Genomic DNA, 26,620 nt, shown 5'->3' with positions numbered 1-26,620 from the left:
GACATTAAGGGGAGTTGGAGGGGGAAATCGTAATTCTTGGAAAACATGAAAATCAAGGTATCTTACGAATGGGTGATGGGATCTTAATGAAACTCGATATATAGAAGAATCTTATTTCTTAAATGCTCCATTTTCAATTCGAATCGGATTTGGCGACATAGAGGGTTGGAGGGGGGGGGGGAACAGAAATCTTGGAAACCGGAAATCTTGGAAAACTCTTAGAGTGGAGAGATTGGGATGAAACTTGATGGGAAGAATAAGCACAAGTTATAGACACGAGATTGACATAATTGGTACAGATCCGCTCTCTTTCAGGGAGCTGGGGTTGTTAATTTGGAAAAATCAGAAAAATTGAGGTATTTTTAACTTAAGAACGGGTGACCGGATCTTAATGAAATTTGATATTTAGAAGGAACTCATGTCTCAGAGCTCTTATTTCACATCCGAACAGATCTTTTGACATTGGGGGGAGTTGGGGGAACCGGAAATCTTGAAAAACGCTAATAAATGTCGTAGATACGTGATTGCCGTAACCGGACTTGTTCCGCTCTCTTTGGGGAAGTTAGGAGGTGGGGTTCAATGCTTTGGCGAGCTTGGTGCTTCTGGACGTGCTAGGACGATGAGAATTGGTAGGCGTGTCAGGGAACTGCACAAATTGACTTGATAAAGTTGTTTTCTGCGATTCGACCATCTGGGTGACTGAAGAGAGAGGAAAAATTAGAAAAATTGAGGTATTTTTAACTTACGAGTGGGTGATCGGATCTTAATGAATTTTGATATTTAGAAGGACCTCGTGACTCAGAGCTCTTATTTTAAATCCTGACCGGCATTAAGCCTCTGATTTTCCTTTTAAAGCAATCTATTGATTCTTAGAATTTTTCTAGAGCTCGTACCATATGAGCTCTTGGCTCTTGGCTCTTCCGACCTCTTCACAAGTATCATATGAGCTCTTAGCTCTTGTTTGTAGAGTTTGTAACTATATACTTAATTGGTACATATGTAAATGCGTATATATGTATAGTACCGGGAGCCCAGGCTCTCGGCATGCGGCAGGCGCTTTTTTATGATTGTCTGATCATTTGTTAGCATAATCTAAGAAATTCTGGCATGTCTAGCCGCAGATCTCGTTTGTGCTTTATTTTCGTGCATTATTGCATCATAAATTTTTCGATGTCTTTTGCTTTAGCTGTTCGGGTTCGTTCAAAATCGCAAAAAAAATCATACATACATAAATAAATAAATACACTGTTGCTCGATTGAACGGAGTATATATTCCTCATTCTTTAATTTTAAGTCATGAGGTGTCAAACAAGTAATTTCAATTAAGTTAAGCAATTCTGGCGTGAATTCCATTCCTCCTTCCTGCTAAAGCCTCAGAGAATCATCTATTTTAAAGGATTCTTTTGTGGGACTCTTAAGATGTTCGGATTCATTCAAAATCGTAAAAAAAACATGCATAGGCCTCCATATAAACAAATACACTGTTGCTTGATTAAAGGGAGTATTATATATTCGTCATTTTTTAATTTTAAGTCATGAGGTGTCACAAGCAATTTCAAGCCGCAGATCTTGTTTGCGCTTCATTTTCGAGCTTCAATACCTCCGACTCTTTTCCATGGCTTTTTCTTTAGCTGTTTGGGTTCATTCGAAATCAATTGTAATTTTCCATGACGTCATAGATACAAAAAAAAACCTCTTCCGAGCTTTTTTCCCAGTCGTCATATTTTTGCTGTAATTGCGTCGTTATATAATTCAGTAACAATCAGGAATGTTCCAGTGCTTATGCCCTCTAAAATATCTAAAACACGCATTGGCATAATCTTCGTTTTATTCCTTAATTTCAAGTCATAGGGTGGCAAATCAGCTATTCCATTTAAATTAAAAATTATGTCATGAATTCAATTCCTTCTTCCTGTTTATCTTTGACAGTTGCTAAAATAGCACTTGCTTTATTCAATTGTATTTCTGAAATATTTAAATAACGCATTAGCCTAATTATTGTGCTGTTCTTTAGCTTTAAGTTAAATTTTCCTTTTCAATTCAATTTGATTCCTGCTGTTCCTTGTTCCATACCTTTTCTTTAGCTGTTCTTTAGCTGAGTCATTTGGCATCTTGTGCATTTTTCCCACCGTCATAGATATTAAAAACGATACCACAACTCCTGGGCGTAAAATGATGTAATTTCTTGTCTTGAAATCTATATAAGTACTAGCTGTTGGGGTGGCGCTTCGCGACACCTCAACCCCCCCAAGCCCCCCCGCGCGCGTAAGTCGTTACGCGCCATTATAGTTGTGTCCCTGTGTCCCACCTGTGAATATATATATATATATATATATATATATATATATTTTTAACTACGTAAAACTTGCGAATATACAACATTCTTGGCTGTCCCATTGTCTGTGCATATAAATAGATTGTCAGGTTTACCGACTCTTGAACATGCAACATATAATTGTCCACGGGAAAAACAATCTGTATTCAGATCTATACCTCATTATTCTAATGATTGCCCTTGAGCTTTGTTGATGGTGATTGCTAATCGAACATTCCCTGTGTCCACGTCGACATCTATATACCCCCCTGTGCCCCCCGGCGTCCCCGTTGTTGTTGTTTCCCTTTGTCCCGGTCGTCATTTGTGTCCCGGTGTCCCAGTCTGTAATTTCTCTTTGAGTGTCGCGGTCGTCATTTATATTCCCTGTGTCCCGGTGTCCCGGTCGTCATTTTTGTCCCGGTCGTCGTTTGTGTTCCTGTGTCCCGGTCTTTAATTTCTCTTTGAGTGTTCTGGTCGTCATTTATATTCCCTGTGTCCCGGTCGTCATTTGTGTCCCGGTGCTTTGTTGATGGTGATTGCTAATCGAACATTCCTTGTGTCCCGGTCGCTTTCTCTTTGAGTGTCCCGGTCGTCATTTATATTCCCTATGTCCCGGTTTCCCGGTCGTCATTTGTGTCCCGATGTCCCGGTCTGTAATTTCGTCAGTCGACAAACATGACGTCAGTCGACACACAAACATGACGTCACTCGACACACACAGACAACTTATTTTTATATATATAGATGACGTCACTTACATGATTTTCTTTTTTTTTCGAAACTAAGGCTTTAAACGATTTTTCTGATACTTGTGATCTCTGTAAATCGTTTTTTCAGGCCAAAAACCACAGGGTGCCAATCTTCAGAAAAAAATGAGCCATTTTCAAGAAAAAGTTGCACATACATAGGCTAAATACATACATAGTTGCTTGTTCAAAGAGAGTAGAGTAGATATCTGACTAATTTATGTGTGTGATCAGTAATTAACTTTAGTAACCTTATATCCTAAATTTTTTCAACAGTTATGATGATGAAGATGATGAGCTAGAGAGATACTATCCAATTCCATTTGCTAACATAGAAGCAATCGAATTTGGCCCAGATGTACAGGGCAATATTTCTTTAAATTTTTTGCGTGGTTCCAGTCAACGATCTCGTACTCAGTCCAGTGCAGTTCATCATTTGAAGATCTCATATAAAATTGGAAACAAATCAGGTTACTTGGTTCAGTGTCGTTCTACACGTCTTAGGTTTTTTAACAATATGGCTATTCCTATCAAAATTGATGAAGAAATTGTTGGTAAATATATAAATAATTGCAGTACAGACTGTTTGATGTTTTTTTTTTCTTTTGTGTCTTTTGTTTAGATCAGAGAGAGCGGAGATTAATCCACTATCTCATTGGACTTTTCGGATAGTATGCATTATTAGTTTATCTATTAGTTATTTTTAACATGAGATTGAATTCTGTTTTGTCAGTTCATTTATTATATGTTAATAGCTAATCTTAAGAATTCTCCTCTGTTACATGAAATTAATCGAGTTTTTTTCTTTTTTTTTTCGCTCATTTCTTTCCAAACAGAATTTATGGATTGGAAATAAGTCGTCGACTGTTAATATTAATAATAATTTACATCATTGTTGTTCAAGGTAATTTGGATACTAATAAGAATAATGAGTTTAGGGACTGCCTATTTGTTTGTATTTTATTTTATTTTCTTGACTTGATTTATTGACAAAATAAACCTATACATACACTACTCCCGTACTGCCAACATGCCAGAGGCTATAAACGGCCAATACGGGATTTGAGAAATCAATCATTTGATAAGAATATTACAAAAAATATGGCAAAAATATCATCAAACAGAAAACAAAAGTGTTTTTTTTCAGAACGAGATTAGCGAAATCAATTGTTCTATATATTTGGGCAATATAAGAGTACTCCACATATGAAAGGAAATAAATCACTTCACAAGATTATCGCATATACATTATTAACAAAACATTAAACGGAAAAACTAAACAAACAACTTTCATCTACTCAATAAGATACTTTTTATTTAATTTTGTTCGGAACGAACTTAGCGAAATTGATTTCTTTATGTAGTTGGACAACATGTTCCACACCTTTACACCAACATGTCGTAATGACTGTGCACCTCCATGGCTGTGGCGTATTTCTGATGCGAGTAAATTATTTTCAGATGAGTTTGTTGGGTATGAATGATATTCTGAAGCCGTTTGAAACATATTAAGTTGTCTTAGTCCAAGTGGTGCTAAAGAATCAATACACGAGTAAACCAAACTTGCAACTTGGAGCATAGATATTTTAGAAACATTCAGAACTTTTGCCCGACAGAATGAGTAAATTTTAGAATATTTATATGAAAATAGAGTTTGTTTGCCCGATTTTGTTTTACTTGTTTTTTACGTGCATTATAATTAAACGAATTAGACCGAAGAGGGCATCCATACTCTAGATATGATGAAACGAGAGTATAATATAAAGTTTTAAGTGCTTCATTAGGAAAAAAGTGCTTTAGTCTATTTAGAATACCTGTCCCCCGGGAAATTTTAATGGAAAGGGCCCTCACATGATTTCCCGTCTGATCATTTCATCAATAATCATTCCCAGATAAATGAAATTAGTTGCCCTTTCAGTCACTATATTTCCAAATAAAAGTATCTTATTTGTTTCAAAATGTTGTATATTTGAAAATATCATATATTTTGTTTTCGAAATATTTAATGATAGATGATTCATTCGCAAATAAATTGACAATTAAGCTAAAGTGGTCTCCATAATGGCAAACAAACAATCTACCGTACATGACTTAAACAACATAACTGTGTCTTTAGCATATAATAAGTATGCAATTACTTATAAAGTATTTATTTCTGAAACATATATAAATAAAAGTAGCGGCCGTATGATCGAACCTTGGGGAACTCCACATTCTATTTTTCTTCCTAATGATGTTAATGATCTGACAACTACAGTCTGCATTTCATCTTCCAAATACGGTTTTAGTATTTAATATATAATTTCAATAAGTAAATATGAATATCATCAACCTTCGATGGTGTCATTTATTCAATAGTGAAATGTTCTAAACTGTGAAAGGACATGTCTCTACTAGTCTTCATTTTTGTCGCTCAGTAACTTTTAGTTGAAGCAATAGTCCTTAGAAACCCATGGTTTTATATGTTGGGATTACGAAAGATCTATTTAAAATAGGAATTTCGAACAGGGAAATCTACCTTTTGTAGACTCTAGAACTGTCTATATCTTATGTAGCATCTTTTTTTTTTTACAACAGGATATTTATATTGAGAGTAATTTTTCTTTTGTATCTTCATTTAATGAAAAAAAAACTTGCCGTAAATTTACAAAAAATATTTTTTTTTGTAAGTCTTGTGTAAAAAGTTAAAAATAAATCCTTGCCTTTAACTCATTTTGATGTAGAAACACAGGAAATCGTCTCCACATTTAGCCTTCTCAGCTGTCCTAACTTGCTCGCCAAAATATGCTTTTTACTTAGACATTTTGAGGGAGTTTGATCCTCTTTATTGCGAATTCTTGATATCTCTTGTCAAAATAAATAGGATTCCCTTGTCTCTTTTTTGATTTCATGCGTATTCATTCTTATATTGCCTCTTGTTTTAACTTTTTTCTTTTTTTCTTAATGGTTTTGACTGTTTTTATTCTTATGATTCATGTTCCGATTCTAATATTGTTTCACCTTAAACGTGAATATGGATTTTTAGTTTATGGCAGTCGGCCATCAATAAAGTATTATTTTTTCTTATCTTAAGATCACTGACTGCACTTTAGCTCTATGTAGGGGAAACTATAGCTTGTAAAAACCGTGAAAGTTTTTACTCACTGGCCAAGTTCAGAAAAAATAAACACTGGAAAAGTTAAAAAAAGAGAAAGAAAATAATCACTGATTTTGATTCTAATGTATGGATGGACAAATTAAAAAAGGGACCGAATTATAAAAAAAAAAAAAAAAAAAACATATCTACGCTTTTGGCTGACGGATGTCCAAGAAGGAGCTAAAATGACCATTATCGTGGTTCTACTAGTTCCTTTCCTTTCCCCAAATCTGCCAGAACATGAAAATGATAGTTGAAAATGGAACAGTTTTCAAAAATTAGCACAGCCAGTGTATTGGAAACGTATATAACTATCTTAGTCGTTCAACCAATTCTTTTCTAATCAAATTTTGTTTTCTAAGTAAAATCAAAATAAAAGTTTTCCTGACTGAAATAATGAGCCATTTAAGCTATAAATATGTAAAAATTGCCCCATTTTTTTTTCTTTAGAACTTGCCCCTGAGAGTTTTATGTTCGTTTTTATTGAAAACACAGGGCTCTGGCTCGAAAATTTGTCCTTTTTTTCCTTTACAAAATGAATTAAAATCACAAGAAGCATGGCATAGTACGCTAAAAGGAGGCTTTTTTTCTTGCTTTTTTTACTGATATTTTCTAACTGAATTCTTGTATATCTGCCTTATTACGTTGATTTAGCGCATGAAAATCGTCAGAGTTTTGTTTCAATTTTCGGATTGAAACGTTTTTTTTTTTGCATTTTGAAAATAGAAACTGAGCAAACAAAATATAGTTTAGAATGTATTTATCAACTGACTTTGTTTACAAATATCCAATTCGATTTAGATACAAATGACCTATATGATACACTTTTGATAATTTTCAAAGACGTGAAATTATTAATTTACATGCGTTGTGCGTTTTGAGTAAAGTGTGCAGTCTTTGACAGTACCGATTTGTGAAGTCGGCTGAACGAATGCAATATTACTGTACATTTTCAACAGACTAATTATGCTATTTTCAAGAAGTCTGGCTTAGGACTGTGCCCGCTTTTATCTATTAGGCTTTTATTTGGGGGGGGGGGGAGGGGGTAGACCAATGGGAATGGTCATATTTAGTATATATATATATATATATATATATATATATATATATATATATATATATATATATATATATATATATATATATATATATATATATATATATATATATATAATATATGTATATATGTATATATGTTATACATGTATGTATATTTAAATATATTTATCTTATTTTATTTTAGTTAGGAAGAGGCTGACTCGCTTCCCTCTTCCCCCTCTACTCCCTTCTGGTTATGACATTACTCTAGCTGCTTAAAAAGGAAACGGAAAAATATTACGGTTTTTGCTATATTAGGATCAATTTCCCCTTTCAGAAAAAAATTTCAAACTAGCTGCATTATGTCTTTTTATAGTTTTATTTTTATTTTCAAATCTTTTAGAATCTCTCCGTGCGATATGTGAAACTATAGTAATGACATTGGAAGTGCATGGTTACGCAGTTCCTGTCTTTTATGGTCCTATAGTCAAGCGAAAAGGGTCAATTCCTATTGCAAGTGGTATTCCCTTGGCTGCGTCGACTGGTGGAGAACGTGGTCGCAGTGTTTTATCTCAATTGGGTTTTAACCTTTCAGCTGATACGGCGGCAATTGTGGATGCAGGTAATCATGTAAGGATTACATTAAGTTTCAAGAACCCTGAGTTCATTTCTATTTTCATTGCAACGATATTATTTCAGATATTTCTAAGTGGAAAACTCTATTCTCCTCTCTCTCTCTCTATCTTCTCTCTCTCTCTCTCTCTCTCTCTCTCTCTCTCTCTCTCTCTCTCTCTCTCTCTCTCTCTCTCTCTCTCTCTCTCTCTCTCTCTCTCTCTCTCTCTCTCTCTCTCTCTCTCTCTCTCTCTCTCTCTCTCTCTCTCTCTCTCTCTCTCTCTCTCTCTCTCTTTCTCTCTCTATCTATCTATCTATTTATCTGTCTCTATCTATCTCTATTTCTCTATCTATCTCTAAAACTATCTTAATACTTTATTAATTATTTTCTGTTTATCTTATTTATTTTAATTTATGTGGTGCAACATTGAGGCAAGGGACGTATGGAAGAGAGAGAGATAGAGAGGGGGGGTGTATGCTAGTTTTGTGCTTGAAGTTAGGTACCGGTTTAAATTTTGCGGAACAGGAAAAGGGGTTACGTTAATTTATGATCGTCTAGACAACTTTTTGTAAAGTTTTTTGGTTTTCACCAAGTCGATAGAAAGTAATAGCCGAAGTCTTAATCCTCCCCTCCTTTAGTGTCATTAACTGTACGATTTTCCTTTAAAACTGTATATTTTTCGGTTAATTCCTCCATATTTGCATTCTTCTATATAGCGAAACATCGTTTACTGTGTGACTCAACACGATAACAACTTGAATCATCCATTTTGTTTTAGTTGGCGACTGAGCAGCTGGAATAAGCCGAAATTAGAGGAAGATATTTATTATATCTTCCTCTCATTTCGGCTTATTCCATGACAAAAAATGTCATGGATTGTGTGATATAATGTCATGGATTACATCATATAATCCATGACTTTTTTTCGTATTTCCCCAGTCATCTTCTCCTCTATCCCTGAGTGATTCCGTCTATTACTTTCCCCTAGGTAATTTTGAAATAGCAGTGCAAGCTTTCTAGTTTCTTTTAGCTTTTATTTTGAACTCCAAATGAACCAGAAATAAGAATGGTAGGACCGACATACTATACCGAGCATGTTTTTACTAAAAATATATTTCTAATTTTTCTATCAGTTTAATAATATAATACATATTATGAACAAATCCAAATATGCGGTCATAATTTTTCTGGCAGATCTCTTTGAATGAATCTCAGACTATTTTTATATTGTTTGATCTGGAATAGATAACACTTTGAAATCGTACATCAAATCATTCTGTTTTAGCAGATGACTAAGTAGCTGCAATAAAGCCAAACAGAGTGGAAGATATAATCCATGATCTTTGAAGGAGACAACGTTGTAAATCAAATGTGTTTTATTAAAAATGTATTTACTAATTTTTTACTGGTTTCCTGTAATATTATGCATATTATGACAAACGTAACTATACCACCACAATTTCTCTACATCTCAGGTTGGTTTTGCTTGAATATTGAAGAAGGGTAGTGTCGCTTGAGATAACTAAAGTTGAGCATAAAATATAGTTTTGCAAATTTTCAAGGGCCGTTCGGTGGACCCAAGGTATTAGTGAGCACAACTTATCAAGTTTTGAATTTGGATCTATTAAATATAGCTTCTATCCCTAAAGATTTACATGTTCCGTTTAGGCATATATGTAGGATTTCAAGGAGACTTTGGGACCGATTCCTAAATTTGAAGCACTGAATACATAAAAAAAAATCTTATTAACCCAGCATGATTTTTTTAGATTTTTCTAAGAATTATAAAGATTTTTGGGCAATACCATATTTCGTCAGTGTTGCTACGCTGAACTGTAAAAATTAATAATCGAAATTAAGTTATATTTTAACGCTTTTATCTGTAAAAATTCAAGCTTTATTTTTGTGCTGTTTTTCACCCATGCTTCTTTTATATTGATTTGACGCCCTCTACTACCAATAAGCTATTTTTAAGTCTTTAAAAAGCATAGTTAAGTCTTTTCCTTAGAAAAATTGAATTCTATTTCTTCTACATTTTTATATGTATATAGATGCATAGATTTTCTCACAACCAATTCAAACAATCAGATCTCATTTAACTGTGTCCTGGGTTGCGAAAGTTTACAATTTATTTGAAAGTAAATTATAACGAACTATACAAAAATGCCAATGTTTACAATATTTTAGGGGAGGTCTGGGCTTAAAATGTTGAATTTCCGGCGGGTTTCTTCAGCCAAATCTCAAATTTTCTTCGTATTGTATTGAAGAAGGATAATGTCACCAGCACTACCAGAAATTTAGCATAAAACGCAACCTTGCTCGTTTTAAAGAGGTTTTTTTGCAGGATCTAAGGCACTGATGAACGTGACACACCAACTCGCCAGACTTAGCCCAAGTAGTATTCGACGACATCTACAGTCTCCTCTTAGGTCTGATTCTGGAAGATGTGCTTCTGCTATGTCACATGGAGCACAGGTAAAGGTTACTACACCCTAGGGGGACTCGAAACCATTAGCAAATTTTATTTTTTTATTATTATTTTTGTTTACTTACTTTATGTTTTGCTGCTCTTACCCCAATTTGTTTTTCTAAAAGTTTGCCAGAATTTTGGTTGAATTTGCCGACGTTCATATATATGTCCAGCGACATAACGATGTCTAGACATATATGTCTGGCCATGCAATTGCTTAAACATTAAAGTTCAGCTAGACATCCATGTGAACACCACTCTTAAGCGCAAATATAAGTATAGTGCAACAGAGACTTATTGATTGGTTGAAGTTCAAAGCCTAAACTTAGATTTTTAGACTTTGGAACTGGATGCTTTGCTGCAGCTCGTTGCAGTCAAGCACCTGTGCACGAGAACAGACACACTAGAACTGTACTAGGGCTGAGGCTCTGGAAGTCTTGTCACTTGTCTCAATATCTAAATGATGAATGACGAAAATTATCCAATTGAATTGAAACACGTTTCCAAAATTTTTATCGAGCGATAGCTTTAGTGTAGCGAATAATAATAACAAAAGCACACTTTTGACCCAAGGTAAACAACCAGAAACAGTGGCACATCAAACTATAAAAAGAAAATGGGGCCAGGACAATACCTCATGTAGCAGACAGTTTTGGTGTTACATCTGGTTGCAAATAAAGTAAAAATGTCGAATATCGAAAAAATCTGAACAGCTGAAACTCAGATATACTTTTTGAATAAAAAATTATAATCTATTTTAAAGATCATAAAAGGCTTTCCGTTATGCAGTCGATTAGCCTACGCTTGCCATTCGTAAGCCGTTTTTTTTACTTCTTATAATATATGAAATCTCAAACACTTTGTCAAAAGCTATGAGGAGTGGTGCTTCTGTAGTTTAGAGCGAACGGATTTGCTCTTTTTGGGAAAGTTGGGGGGAGTGTTAATTCCGAAAAATTAGTAAAACTGAGGTATTTTAACGTACGAAAAAGTGATCGGATCTTAATGAAATTTCATGTTTAGAAGGACCTCGTAACTCAGATCTCTTATTTTAAATCCCGACCGGATCCAGTGTCGTTTGGGGGGAGTTGGAGGGGGAACTGGAAACCTTGAAACGCTTAGAGTGGAGAGATCGGGATGAAACTTGGTGGGAAGAATAAGCACAAGTCCTAGATACGTGATTGACATAACCGGACTGAATCTACTCTCTTTGGTGGAGTTGGAGTGGGTGTTAATTCGTAAAAATTGAGGTATTTTTAACTCACGAACGGGTGATCGGATCTTAATGAAATTTGATGTTTAGAAGGATATCGTTTCTCAAAGATCATATTTCAAATTTCGGAAGGATCTGGTGACATGGGGGGAGTTGGAGGGGGGAACCTGGAATCTTGGAAAACGCTTAGAGTAGAGGGATCGGGATGAAACTTGGCGGGGAAAATAAGCACAAGTCCTGGATACGTGATTGAAATAACTGGAACGGATTCGCTCTCTGTGGGGGAGTTGGGGGGGGGGTTCATTATGAAACATTAGAAAAAATTAGGTATTTTTAACTTACGAAGGAGTGGTTGGATCTTAATGAAATTTCATATTTAGAAGGACCTCTTAACTCAGGTTTCTGATTTAACTTCCGACCGTATCCAGGGTCATTTGGGGGAGTTGGGTGGAACCGAAAATCCTGGAAAACGCTGAGAGTGGAGAGATCAGGATGAAACTTGGTTGGAAGAATAAAAACAAGTCCTAGATAGGTGATTGACATAACTGGACTGAATCCGCTCTCTTTGGGGGAGTTGGAGGGGGTGTTAATCCGTAAAAATTGAGGCAATTTTAACTTAAGAACGGGTGACGTTCGTGAGGTATTTTTCAATTTGATATTTAGAAGGAACTCATGTCTCAGAGCTTTAATTTTAAATCCCGACCAGATCTGGTGACATCGGGAGGGAAGAGTTGGAGGGGGAAACCGGAAATCTTTGAAAACGCTTAGAGTGGAGAGATCGCGATGAAACTTGATGGGTAGAATAAGCTAATGTCGTAGATACGTGATTGACGTAACCGGATTGGATCCACTCTCTTTGGGGGAGTTAGGGGGGGGGATCAAGTGCTTTGGCGAGTTTGGTGCTTCTTGACGAGCTAGAACGATGAAAATTCGTAGGCGTTTCAGGGACCTGCACAAACTGACTTGATAAAGTCGTTTCCCCCGATTCGACCATATGGAGGAGGCCGAAGGGAGAGGAAAAATTAGAAAAAAACGTAGTATTTTTAATCTACGAGTGGGTGATCGGATCTTAATGAATTTTGATATTTAGAAGGACTTCGTGACTCAGAGCTCTTATTTTAAATCCCGACCGGCATTAAGCCTCTGATTTTCCTTTTAAATTAATCTATTAATTCTTAAAATTTTGCTAGAGCTAATGCCATATGAGCTCTTGGCTCTTCCGACCTCGTCACAAGTGCCATATGAGCTCTTAGCTCTTGTTCTTAGAGCGAAATTATGCTATCGCGCGATTTTCTCAATGAATAAAATGTTGTTTGAACAAGGTAATTGAATAATAAGGGAAATTTGTTGCGAAAAAGTGGTTTACGCTGGGGAGTACTACACCGACGGATATTATTGAACAATTATTATTATTACTATATTGCTAAATTTGTAATTTTTTTAGCTAGTTGTTTCGTCTTAGAAATAATTGCTAAATTGAGCTTCAACTGCAATTTGCTAATATTTCTTTTCAATTCACACGGTCTTTCCTGCATTCTGTATGCTGCCCGGTTTGGAAGTTTTATAAGACAATTGTATAATAAGAGGAATTTGATCCTAGAGCACTACTCTGACGCCAATAGATATACCGGGGAATCCAAGAGAATCGGAACTTCACCGTAGCTGTACTCTAATGTTGACTATTGGACTCTTTTTGTAAGAGTTCCCAAGGAGAATTTCGTAAACTACCATAAAAATGTACTTTTGTCAGATCTTTCTAAAAATTTAATTTTAATCAAGCAATGAAAATCTTTTTTAATTCTCTAGAATTCTGTTATCCAAAATCTCTAGTTTTGGGGAAATACGTGATTTGCCGCAAATTTGAACTTCGAATGATTAATGTTGTAATTAATTATCTTTCCCACAATTTTGTAAGTGGGGAAAAAGTACACGGGGTATTTTGGTAAGAAAAATAAACTTCTAAACCCTTAGGGAAGAAAATAAAAATGGACAAAATGGAATCAATTGGCTTAAACTGCTCTGTTTGAAGGGAAAGAATGCATACCGGGTCGACACAGAGTTCTTAAAGCAGTGTTTTATCTGTCGCTCTTTAAGAAACTAATACGATTTGGAAGGCTGCATTCTGATGCAAATTTGTGCTTGGAATGCTAGTATTTTAGCCTGACTCTTTACTAAGTAATGTTTCATTGCTTGTTGTTTTATTCTTTTTTAATCCTAAGACAAACTCGACAATTTTTTGAAAATTTTGGATAAGAAGGAGAGACATTAACGTCAGTTTCATCTAGTCTTAAGTTTCAATCGGACTTACTTTGTATGAAATAAATAAAAAATACGCACGGAGCTAAATTTCAAATTTACAACTTAAAATTGTAGGAGTAATCTTAGAGGAATCAGTTACTTCTAATTCTAAGGTTCGACCGGTCTTCAGTTATATTAAACAAATAATACAAGGTTTTGAAATCCAGTTTTAAATTAATGGTGCTTAAAATTGTTTGTATTAAATGCTAGTATGTCACAATTATGCTTAGTTGGGTGGTTCGTTATTAACAACCCGCTCATTTTTCTCTTTTTACAGCCTTTCAGTAAGTTGTTCTTTTCAAGGTGCATTATACACAATCAAGAGCCCCTACCCCATACTTTCACTATCCATTCATAGAAGACGTTTATGTAACAACTGCAGGAATTATTGCTGTCCATAGCCCAAAGGGTGACGCTGCTAAAGTTTCCTCCTCGTCTTTGGCACCAAAATCCAAATCACCGAAGCTGCTAAAAGATACTCGACGCACAACCTCATTCAGCAACAGTGGTCCCATGGTTGTCTCTAGGTATACCATCCCATTTGAAAAATTGCCTGAAGCAACTCCTGAAATTCGCATAAGTGCTCCTGTTCAGCTTCCAAAGGTAGATATGATGCTACCCCTCCGAGATATCTCAGGTTTGTGTTTAATTAACTATTTATTGTGAAATGTAAGCGTGAAGCTATTGAATCTGAGAATTAATAAAGAACTACACTTATATTTATTTTGTAAGAAAATATCCTTTTGCCGCCTATTTCATCACATAGTTGCTGATTTTATAAATCTCGGTGCCGATAGAATATTTAATAGTCTCAAATATTTCCGATTTTTCTTTCCTTGTGGTTTGGTTTGTGAAAGTGAAGAGACAGGCATTTCGGCCTGTCTATAAGCTGGTTGTTGGATTGAATTAATTGTAATTTTGCGAAGGCTGATTTTTGGATTTACGATCGTGATTTAATGAATATAAAAGATGGACACGGAAAACGTCGTTTAGAATGCGGTGTTGAATTTTGTTTCGAAAGCAATGCTAGCCAAAGTAACACATCGATTGATTATTAATCGCACTGTGGATGTTTTCTCCAGAGGTAATATACCGAGTGGAAAAAAAAAAATTGATCCTTCTGAAATTTTGCCTATTGGAACACTTTCGTAAGTTAGTTAAGGATAAAGAAAAGGTCTTGGATATTGTGAAATTCTTTGCCAAATCGGCTAAAGAAAAGCGTCAACCATCTACATTCTTCCTTTTTGAGCCTACCGAGATCCGTGCAAGCAGAGTAGAGATAAGTGCATGCGTAACAACTGAAGTAAGTGATATGTGTCGTCGTTTTGAAGACTTCGTAGAATGATTCAATAAAGGTGACTTGCAGTTTTTTAACTAAAACCAGTTTCCCTACCTAACTATAAGCCTCCACAAAGCCGTCTTACTCTGTAGTTGTTATAAGCCCCCCGCTGCTGAAAACCCCTTCAGAGCGGAAAGCGTTTATAGAATCTGCGTAAGCTGAATCCCTTGATTCTCCCAAGGTAGAACTCAGACCAGAAAAATGGGTGGTAGATAGCTGTTGCGCAGAAGGCTACTGCAGAGAAATTGGCGTTAGCGATTAGTAATCAAAATCTAAGTTGTGGTGCAAAATAAATCCCTCCCATATCAGTATAGTTAACGGAATTCCCGAGTCCCTAAGGGCGGAGGATATGCAAAGCCTAACAGCCGGTTGTGAGAAAGCTGAACAATGTGGGAAGTCACGCGTCTTTAAGCTGTATTTCCCAAGCAGAGATGCCTTTGAAGAAATGTTTCTTCAATTGTCACGAAATCGGCCACATGTCGACACAGTGTAAAAATGCCAAGAAATTGGGCCATTGCGCTCAAAACTACCACGGTGCGACCAAAGAAAACCCAGTGTCAGAACCTGATCCGCTGTTTGAACTGTCAAAGCACCAAACACACATGCTACCATGCTAACTTCCCGTCAAATAAGACTATGAAGCCGGAACAGTCAATACGTTCGAAATGGTTGAGCCCTATATTAAAAACTCTTAGTGTCATGGAACCTAAATTGTAATCTCAACGCAAAAATCGCTGTGGTAGAACGGCTGGGAAAATCATGTGAATATAGGAACCTTTTCTCCCGGCTGACAGTATGAAACTACTCGATTTAGTGCCATTACACGTGCTTAACTTCGTATATGCGAAAAAAAAAACAACGATAAAAAAAAAAACAACAGAAAACTAGGCACGCCTTAGGAGGACTTGCTATAATAATAGATAAACATACTAATTCCGAACTGTTTGCTAAATCTGACCGATTCCTTGCAGTGAAAGTGGCTGATACTGTCATTGTGAATTTATACCTGCCGCCAGACTATAGAGATGAAAGGTCTGAAGCGAAGTTTGGTCTAGCATGCAGAAAATTGGGTGAAGATTCGAGTAAAATTAGAGCCCCCCCCCCTGCATTTTGTTTTGTTGGGGGGCTTTAATTGTGACTTGTTCAGAAATGATAATTCAGCTACAGTTCTGCTTCTTCACCTGATTCCAAATAAAAGTGCTCTTTTGCCAAAATCTGCTGATTTTACATATATACACCACAGTGGATCAATGTCTAACCTTGATCATGTGTTTGTTTCCAGTAGTATTGCCAATCTTGCAGTAATGTAAGCGTGTTTAATGATTTTGTAGTATCTGATAGTTGTCTTTTAGTATTGTGGTTGCATTTAACCGTGTTTGGGTAACCAATGATTCTAAGTGGTGTACTGTAGTAGAATGGAATAAGGTTGATATACTCCAGTCCCAGAATTGCTTTGATAATCTTCTCGAAAAGAAATACTATTTGAGCTTCTCAAGAATTTGGTTCCATTTTCAATTGATGAAACTCATCTTAAATTAAATATGTTTGCGTCATCCATCCGGAGCTATCTCTCGAGAGAATTTTCAAAACCTGACCCGCTAATTGAAAATCTTTTCAAAGTCACACTTGAACAGATAATTTCGGTAGGGGTCAAGTCAACATTTACTGTAGCTGCTTCTGACGTTTATAATATAATCCGTAAAATCAAGAAGCGTCTCTGGAGAGGTACAGATCACGTGTGCGCTAAACACCTCTATGTGGAACCCCCTTCACTTCTTCTCACCTTGCATTACCTTTCCAAATGATGTTCACAAAAGAAATAGTTCATTCGTCATTTTCAACTGGCCGTCTTACTTGTGTCCCTTAAAGGGAGAAACCCTTAAATGAATGTTCGTCACACCGGCCAATAAGGGTATCTACATCTTTTTGGTAAAATTTTTGAGAGTTTATAATGCCTGAATTGATTGATAAATGTCATATGCCCCCATACCAATTTGGATTCCAGAAAGAAATAGGGTGTGCTCATGCACTGACGGTACTGTCATTAGTTTTGAGGTATGCAGATAAATCGGGAGACTCGCTTATCTTAGAGAGAAATGATGTCAGACGTGCTTATGATTCGATAATTTGCGCGCATATCATCATGAAAGTGTACAGTCGTGGGTCAGTAGGCCTACTAGTATTTTTCGTACTTTGTATGACATGTGTCCTCGTCTAATTGTCATAGTTAGTTTGTCTGACAGAATGATTACATAGATAATCATACCTGTTCGCCAGGGTGTAAGACAAGGTGTCCTTACATCCCCAATCGCGTTTAATAACTGTGCTCTGGATATACAGTCCCAAGTGGTTATTTGGAGATATTTTAAATATATCCTCGGCCTTCTACCTTGGGTAAGCTATTCTTGGGCCAATATAAGATACGGTATTATAGACCCTGATGCTGCCACTTGCAGATGCATTGAAGCTTAATAATAAAGGATCCAAACCAATGTTTTTGTTAAAAAAAAAGGGTAATTAAATCGAGGGGATATTCTTCTAGGTGGTTTAAATGTATAATCGTCGTCGTGCCGCGTGGCTCGACACAGAGAAACGGTTCATTTCCGAGAACCATATCTGGGGATCCTGGACTAACATCAAGTATTTATATTTCTTTTTAAAATATTGATTTTCTTCTGATTAACCATCATGGGTGTAAAAAAGTTTTTTTTTCCAAAAATCTTGCTATTCCTAATGATGGAGGTGAAATAGGGGACTTGTTAAAGCACATAAGCAGCATCGCTGAACTTGTGTAGGACCAATTGATTTCTGACAATTCTTGACTATTAAAGCTTTAAAATCATTTAAATTTTGTTTTGTTTGCTATTAAAAAAATTCAATGCTTTACTTTTCATGGAATCAAAAGTTAGATTCAAGTATACTATCAATTTCTGCACGTTTAAGTTTGACGGCATTTTTTGTTTTGACGAGAAAAAACCTTGTCTGTAAATAACTTGTCATAATCAGGAAGGCATTAAACTCGTAAAAGGGCTTTTTTGTATACTCTTTCCTTAAAAAATTGAGACATTGCCTTAAGTTGCCATCAAACGGCATTTCGATCTTTATTCGCTCTATTTCAATTAGAAATGTTTGAAATCTTGTTTTTATAAAATTTATTTCTTTATTAATAGAAAATTGATATTTTTGACTAGAAGCCTATTCTCCTTCTCCTCTCCCCCTTAGGCACCAGAAAAGATGGACGGATTTCAACTAGACTTGTGGAAACTAAGAGCTGGTGTGGCGGTTTTGCATTTTTTTTGGGGGGGGAGGAGGGGCATGAAAATAGAAGAGTATCCCTGAACTATAGTAACTGGGTTTCTTGTCAGAACCTGAATGTTATGTCAAACAAGCAATTTGTTTCTATTTGTAATTTGACAGTTCTGCTTGTAGATATCTATTTGTAATATCTATATTTTTCTTCTTCTTTTTTAGGTACGGATGTAGGAAGTCGTTCGTCCACTCCAGGCAGCACTATTTTGTCTGCTTTGACAAGTCCATTAGGAAGGTTGAGTGACAGCATTGTCATACTTTCGCCGAATTCTGGCAATCCACTGACTAAAATAGCGAGAGGAGTTCAAAACCTGAGCAATTTCGACATGAGGCGTAGTAGGCCAAAGCCAATAGAACTGCCTGAAATCCAAAGACTGAAGTTGTCATCCAAAACAAAGTTTATCGAAGTTTAGTTGCTTTTTTCTTCAAGTTCAAAATTACATTTCTTTAGTTTCTCAAAATAGGGTTTCAAGCCTGACTGGCATTGCTAAATTTCAATTTTAATCTTAATTAATACTTTAATGCAAGTAGTGATAGTTTGTGATTTGTTTTGTTTTTCCTATCTTTTTTTTATTCGAAGAAGGTTTTAGCTTTATCAATCACAAAGGCTTCAAAATCAGTATACAAAACTTAAAAAAAAGTATTTTTTGCACTGTATCTTAGCTATTACACATTGTTTTTGCTAATCTTCAATATACCTCATTTATGCGTTTGTTGATTTAGTTTTTTTTTGTGTTATTTTTTTTTAGGAATTTCTCGTTCAATATGCTACGAAAATACAATGTCTCGTCCATACTGCAGTATCCATCCGGTCTGTTTACATACCTAATGAGTCATCAGTGACTAGAGATGACTACCCCGAATTAAAGCAGAGATTTTTAGTTTAAAATTAAATTACAGTCGTTCGCTTAGCTACGGAGAGATAGAGTGAGATGAGTGCCAATTCACAAAAATGTAAGTGAGGGTATAGATTGTTTTAATTTTAAAAATGAAGAAAGAAAAGGATAGTCTTCCTAATATAGGGGTGGGGTAATTTGTTTTCGTTTTTGTAATGAGAAATATAAAAAAAGATGTTAATCAAGACTAAGAGGCAATCACCCCTTCACAATCCTTTAAATGGCACCCCTGGGAGGAAGATGGGAGGTATTCCCCCACCCCCTGAGAAATAACTTATCTGGAGAAGCAGTGCCCTTTGACGACATTGGAAATTTATTGCCTAAAAATAAAATTTTTAACCACTCCATAATTTCTCGGGATACTGGTTCAGTTAATATTTTGCAGGTACTAGATGCAAATTTTAATTGAGTTTAAAAAAAACCAGGTTTAGAGATGGTAGTTTAACCTTCTGAAGAAGTTTAAAGGGCCTAAACCTGAACCTCGAGGAGAGGATATACTATCAGCCATTGTTGGTGCCCAGTATCAAGGAGTATCCAACTCTTGAAACTTGAGGAACCTTACTTTTTAGACTTATGCTGCGTTCCCTAGTGGGTATTGTTATAACAGGTAATAACGTATTGAATTTAACCAAGTTATCGAACTTTGTAGGCTAGGTAAATCAAATTTAATGATATAAGCCGTAATAACTTTCAATAGCTATTTGAGCACTTTTTTGACTATTTTTGTTGAATGAAATTCGAATTCTCGATCAGGGTTTTTATTTTTGCACCTGTAGTATTTTTTAAGTTTTTTTTTGTGAAGTATACATTCCATGGCTCACAACTTTCTCCTTTTTCTTTTCTGAGTTTTAAATCCATGAATTTAGCAAAATATTGTTATAGTTAAATGTAATGCACAGTATTCTTTGAATAAAGCTGAATTAAGCTGATTTTTTCTTGCTTATTATCGTAGACTAGCCTTGGTAGTTTTAATTACTACTGCTAGTAACAGCGCTCACTGCAGCACCAAACCGGCTGAGACCAACAAATCTTCTCATGCCTTTTCTCCGCCCAATCCATTCAAAGTTTCACTTTTTATGACCTATTAAACGCTTAGCTGTACTGGCCCCTCTTCCATTCTAATGTTATTCAAAGCTGAATCCACCTCGTCCTTATGACCTCTTTCCATCTCATTCGGAGGCGAACTGCTTTTGTTTGGGCTTAGATCGATGTGTTTTTTGTTTTTTTTTCTCTTTGCTCAACGATAATTTTCTCGACGTTACTTAGATTTTTTTAATCTTGGAAAACTGATAATTTTCCTTCTCAAAGAATATGCTCCAGATACTTTTTAACGACACTGCTCTTTAATAATGTTCTTAATGCTGTTTTCGCTAATATTTTATCGTAAGCTTAGAATTGTACCTAAAATTTGTATGTCTTTTAAGAACACGATAAGCGGATTGTTTCAATTTTGAAGAAGGGGGGGGGGGGGGGTCAAGAATCGTACCTGTTTTCTTAGCAGGTAGATTTTTTCGAAATTTGAAAGCTATTAAAAAGTATCTGATTGTGAGTGCTTATCATTAGTTTGACAAAAATGATAGGGAAGGGAAAATTGCCTTTTTTGGGGATTTTTCATCAACGAATATGTATTCATTATTTGAAATTGTTTACCCGTTTTGAACTCTGCTCTTCTTAAGCTTGATTCGAAATTTATTTTGATTTCTTCTCATTACTAGTTTTGTTTATTTATCCATATATATATGTCTATTTTTCTTTAAAGTTTGAGTTGCTTATTCATATTCCGTTTCATTTGTCTATTTCTAGTTTAACTCTTTATATGACTTTACTTAAATTCGTTTTGTGTTTTAATGTTGATCTTTGATTTTCTTTGAATATTTTCTCCTTAGAAAACCTTTAAATTAATGTATTTACAAGTTCTTTCAAAAACCATTATCATTACCATTTCATACATTATAAGGAAAATACATTAAGAATATGTGAGATGTTTTTTTTTTTGAAGTTTCTTTTGAATCAATTATTTTAAAAGTCATTTCAATGGCAATAGTCATTACCATTCCCTGTTACGACGAACATATCTTAATATAAATGTGAAACAGTGCTTTGTGCCTCTACTCTCTTCTGTACAAATATCTTACATTGCTTAGGATTTTTCTGTAAATTACTAGTTTACTATAATCCAACAATTACAGGGGAATATGATCAATTGGTTTATTTGCGCTGATTTATAGATAACTGCTGCATAGATTGACATTTTTAGCTTAAGCGAAGTTAAAAAATGCATGAAATTAAATAGTAATGAGGAACCATAAACAAGCTAATCGATTACTAGGTAATTACATTTATTAGAACTTAACAACAACTGTTTTGTTTCTAGAGTTTTGTCTGACATAGGGTAAAAAAAAAAAAAAAAAAAAAAAAACTCGAAGTTTTTTCAAAACCATTAACCGCTTGACAATGGATGAGTTTCTTATCCTAATTTGTGATAGCTTCTGCCATTGGCTCTGTAGAATACAAGAACATTTGCTTGTCTCTGCAATGTTAATTTTTTTATATTCTTACTGAATTCTCTTTTCAGCTTAATTTCAGAAAAAGATGTTAGCCAATGAATTTTGAATAGATAAAATTTAAAATAAGATATAATCTCTCACTGTATTGGACATTTTTCTGTTCAATTACCTCAATTCTCTTTTATTTTGCTCAAAAATATTTCTTGTTACTCACAAGAACTAAAATTCAGCTAAAATGCTCCTCAAGAAGAACATTAAACATATAAGAAATTAGATTGGTGAATTCAGGCTCGGATGGAATAGGTGCGCGGCCCGAATGGAATGTTTTTTTGGTTGGTCCTCTTTATAGATTAAATAATATCGTAAAATTCAAATTCAGTATATATATATATATATATATATATATATATATATATATATATATATATATATATATATATATATATATATATATATATATATATATATATATATATATAGTACCAGAAGAACAGCGGCTTCGATGCCAGTTTCAAACGGTTACGCGGCAGGCTTTTGTATATTGATTCTAATTGTCACTGGTCCTGTATTCGAGGCTCTTGCCCCAGTGAAGCAGCAGGTTGATTTACATCGTCCTCGACTTCTCTTAGTTTCATGTAACCTTTTGCGTAGTTGTTTGTATCTCGCAATATTTCTTCTAAGAGATCTATTAGGTTACGAGAGATCCTATAATTTAACGGATGTGCAAGGCGTTCTTTAACTGCTTCTTCGGGGTCTAAAAGGTACCTTTGGCCATATGAAGGTGATTCGAAATCACATTCAGGGGTCTGTGATGTATGTGAAGTTACTTTGAAGCTTAAAACAATCATTCGATTATCGCTTGCGTAGAATGAAGCTAAAGCTAAAAGATTTTCAAGCTGGAGGACGTCACAGTGAATACATACAACGTTGAAGGGTCCCAACAACTAGTCATTAACAATTCCTATGAATCTTCGTAGGTTTGTTCTGGATTTTGCGCCACAGTTTGTTGGTGTCGAAGATTGCGATGGCGTTATTCTTATGTAATATTTCTTTCTTCTTCATTTTCATTTTAGACTCGTTTTGATTCTTCCTTTCACTTGTCTTCTAAAAGCACAATTCTTTGTTCTTCACTTTCATTTTTGACATGTTCTGATGCTAGCTCTCGTGTGTCTGCTAACCACAAAATTGTTTGTCCCTCACTTTCATTTTTGACACTTTTGGTTTTCCCTATCTCTTGTAATTCTCGCTGCCGCTTATCTTCTCATCGTGTTTTTCTTTGTATTCACTATCACAAATCTTCTAACCACATATATCTTTGTTCTTCACTATTGTTTTGATTTATTCTGACCCTCCTCGTCGTGTGTGTCTTGTAACTACATTTGTTTTTGTCCTTCACTTTCGTTTTGCCTCGTAATTCTTGCTGCAGCTTATCTTTTAATCGTTTTTTTCACTTTCGTATTTGAGTCGTTGTAATTTTTGCTGCTGCTTATCTATTAAGAGCATATTTTTTCTGTTCTTCACTTTGTTTTTTGACTTGTTGCAATTGTCGTTTTATCAAGTATTCTAACCACATTTTTTTGTTTTTCATTTTCATGTATCAATACTTCAGATGTTTTTCAGATATTAATGGTCTAGGTTGTTCATTTTCACTCATTGTGAATTTACATTTCTCAGGTCGTCCTCTTGATCTTGTCTCATTTGATGATCGAGTTTATTCATTTTAGCAATTGTTAATTTACGTTTCTGTACTCTAGGTATTATGAAACTATTGAAAACACCTTTTGAAAATTTACTCATTACATTTGGTGTTTTATGCTTAGCTATGTTTCTTGTGTATTTTTGCATGCGTCAAGATAAGATAGATAAGATTCAATCATCATGAAATGCACATACAATAATATATTTTACTATTCCCCCGAAGGCTCATTGGCCTGTAAAGAAGGGGGAAGACATACGAGTTACGTACTAAGCGAAGAAAGAAAAATAAAATAATCCCTTACAGAGAGAAGAGCAAAAAGGAGAAGAAAAGAAAATGTGAATAAATAAAAACTATGGAAAAAACTAAATAGATTGAATAGACCAGATTAATTAAGTATATTAAAGAGACTCCAATAAAATAATAATAAATATATAAGAAGAATAAATAAATATAGAAAAATAGCTTCTAAGAAACAAAAGAATTTTTAACAATTTTTTTTAACAAGCTTAATGAGTGGCACCTTCAAGTTGATTCAGGCAACTTATTGCATACAATATGACTCGCTACTAAGGATTGGAATCTGACTTACACAAGGAGTAAAGGAACATGAATAGGCTTTTTTGTATTGCGAAGATTATAATTATTCTGGCCAGAGGTAAAATATGGCAGAATGCTCTCGAAAGAATATACAGTGAATCGAGACCGAGTAAAGGGATAACTCCTTAACGATTAGTTTCCTGAAGAGGTTCCTAGCTTTATTGTAAATCTTAGAAAATGGTTGTAACAGAGAAGAAAAGGTTGACATCCAAACTATTTCATCCGGGGGTTGCAGGGGTACCTAGCAACCTAGTAACAGACCATAAACCATAAATCCTAAAAATAGAGTCGGATCAAAACAAGAAGTATACTGTTCGAACTGCCTTGTCCAAAACCCCTATATAAGAAACTTCCTCCACTTCGCTTGAATAGATGGAAATATATTGGCTTGAAAATCAAGAAAAGTGGCTACAACCACGATATTCTGCATATACGACATCTTTTTTTACTCTTTTCTTTTTTCTTTTCCACCTCAGATAGCTTGGCGCTGGAACATCGTAGTGAGCTGATTAATGGTTCATTTGAAAGGAAATTGATGGGATTAAAAATCACATGTAATTTATTATCAAGAAGAATCATACAGCTGAATATAACCTTTACATTTGAACGCAAATATTGCCTAAATTTTTCGAATTTACCCTAATTTTCGATGTTCTGAAAAAAAAGAAAACTGTTATTAGCAATTAACAGATGTTACTTTCCTTACGACAGGAGGGATTGAACTTCTGTACTGCTTGTTCCCGGGCGAGGCTTCAACCACTCCGCTGTCCCATGATATTTAGGTAATGCATGAAATGGATACGGAAGATAAGCAGCTCATCTCTGAGAACAAAATGAATATATTACAAAATAAAAACCTGGTACCTAAAAAAAGAGCGAAATAAAACCGTGAAACAAACGGAAAGGAATATTTTTATTGTGTTTATACTTTCTTCTAAAGTTCCATTTTTTAGTTTTGATCCTATCCTTTCCCCACCAATACCTAGAAGTTTTACTTCATTCCCCAAGTTAGGTAAATATGTTTTTTGATAACCTGGATGTATATGGTATCTTTTGATTTAACCTTGTTCCCTACCTTGAGTCAAACATTGAGGCCCACTACACCCCTCCCTCCTACATATCTCAACACTTCCTGACAATTTTGACTTGATACCAACCGTTTTTCAAAATATCTCGAACACGTAAGTTTGGGAACCTGGCCACACGGAATTTCTTTTGATTTACCTCGCTACTTAATTCAGGAGTGATTATATGTTAATTAGGAATTTTTGAATATCAAAGTTAAAATTTGTTTATTGAAAAAAATAAACCAAACCCCTTTCCCATCCTCAAACAGAATATTTCCATTTGCTTACCCTACCACTCCTTCTCTTCTTTCCAAGCAGTGTCTGAAAGTATAAACTTCACCCCCTGAGCCGATTCTGAGACATTGCAGATTTGCTATTTTGATGGCTTAGACCCACACAGATTTTAATTTACCTCTCCCATTCTCAAATCAAGATTGTAAATGCACTTCACCCCTATCAACACCACCTGAAAGTTTCAGATTGGTCTCCTAAGCTAAGTGTTTTGGCTAAAAGAAGGTTTACTAAGAGTTTTTCCAGAAAAGCCTATCTTTGATTGTTTCGGCTAATTTATATAATCAAAGCGAAAAGCATCGGCTAATTTAAATATAAGTTCCAGAACTTGGGGGTTATGTTGACCGTGGAGGTATGTCTATCAGACCTTTCATGGTCTGATTTCTCTTTATTGGGGAGGAGGATAAGAAATTTGTTTGTGTATTAGGTTCCTCTTTGCCGAAATACTCATAGCTGGAAGTTTCAAACTATTAAGAGGTACAAAATATTTCACCTATTTCCTAGTTTTCTGTCCGCCCATCCTGCGCTACTGCAAAATATTTAACAATTTTGACACCGAAGGCCAATCGCTGGAATTTTGAGCCAATCACAAACCCGGAGTCAAACAATACTTCATTTTTTATTGTAAAACCTATTCATAAACAAATAGGAATTTTATTATTTGCGACCCTTGCTTCAGGGTCTCTGGGGGTCATTCAAAATCAAAGAAACCCTCTTGAAAGTTTATCCAACCACTCCTTCGATAAAAAGTGGTTGGGAAATAAGAACTATTAAATAATGCATATAAAACTTATGGCTCTTTACTTCAGCAGCGGTTTTTTGCTCTCTCCGAAACTTCTTTAAATTAATATGTTCAAAAACTGTTTCAAAAGCCATAACTAGTATCATTTCACATTATGAAGAAAATAAACAAGAGTATGCGTGATTCTGCATAACTGCAGAATTTCTTAGTATATCATCCCTTTAAAGCTTCTAAAATAAACTTGAGTTATAGCCAAATGTATTTCAATTCGGCTTTGAGATGAAGCGTTGGAAACTTTTTAATTTAACTATACATCTGGTGTAAAACATATTTTCTGGAAGATTTGCA

The 26,620-nt window shown here is 35.0% G+C and overlaps 3 protein-coding genes and 1 long non-coding RNA gene across 5 annotated transcripts in view; 3 read left to right on the top strand and 1 right to left on the bottom strand.

The window, feature by feature from the left end:
* Nucleotides 1-20,298, top strand: part of LOC136042484 (phosphatidylinositide phosphatase SAC2-like) — a 62,092-nt gene extending 41,794 nt beyond the window's left edge. Inside the window, exons 9-13 of the mRNA XM_065727476.1 lie at nt 3,337-3,614; nt 7,638-7,856; nt 10,192-10,322; nt 14,129-14,462; nt 18,636-20,298. Coding sequence (XP_065583548.1) covers nt 3,337-3,614; nt 7,638-7,856; nt 10,192-10,322; nt 14,129-14,462; nt 18,636-18,886 — 1,213 coding nt within the window. The 3' untranslated portion in view covers nt 18,887-20,298. The remainder of the gene's footprint in view (nt 1-3,336; nt 3,615-7,637; nt 7,857-10,191; nt 10,323-14,128; nt 14,463-18,635) is intronic.
* Nucleotides 1-26,620, bottom strand: part of LOC136030462 (uncharacterized) — a 417,595-nt gene that overhangs the window by 162,612 nt on the left and 228,363 nt on the right. The window lies entirely within an intron of this gene.
* LOC136030498 (uncharacterized) overlaps nt 1-26,620 on the top strand; it is a 238,872-nt gene that overhangs the window by 70,897 nt on the left and 141,355 nt on the right. The window lies entirely within an intron of this gene.
* LOC136042387 (uncharacterized) overlaps nt 1-26,620 on the top strand; it is a 250,361-nt gene that overhangs the window by 131,563 nt on the left and 92,178 nt on the right. The gene's annotated exons all lie outside the window — the stretch shown is intronic.

The sequence above is a fragment of the Artemia franciscana genome, chromosome 1 (genome assembly GCF_032884065.1).
Source record: "Artemia franciscana chromosome 1, ASM3288406v1, whole genome shotgun sequence".
Taxonomy (NCBI): domain Eukaryota; kingdom Metazoa; phylum Arthropoda; class Branchiopoda; order Anostraca; family Artemiidae; genus Artemia; species Artemia franciscana.
Note: the sequence above shows the minus strand (reverse complement) of the source record. Positions and strands in the feature narration are given on the sequence as shown.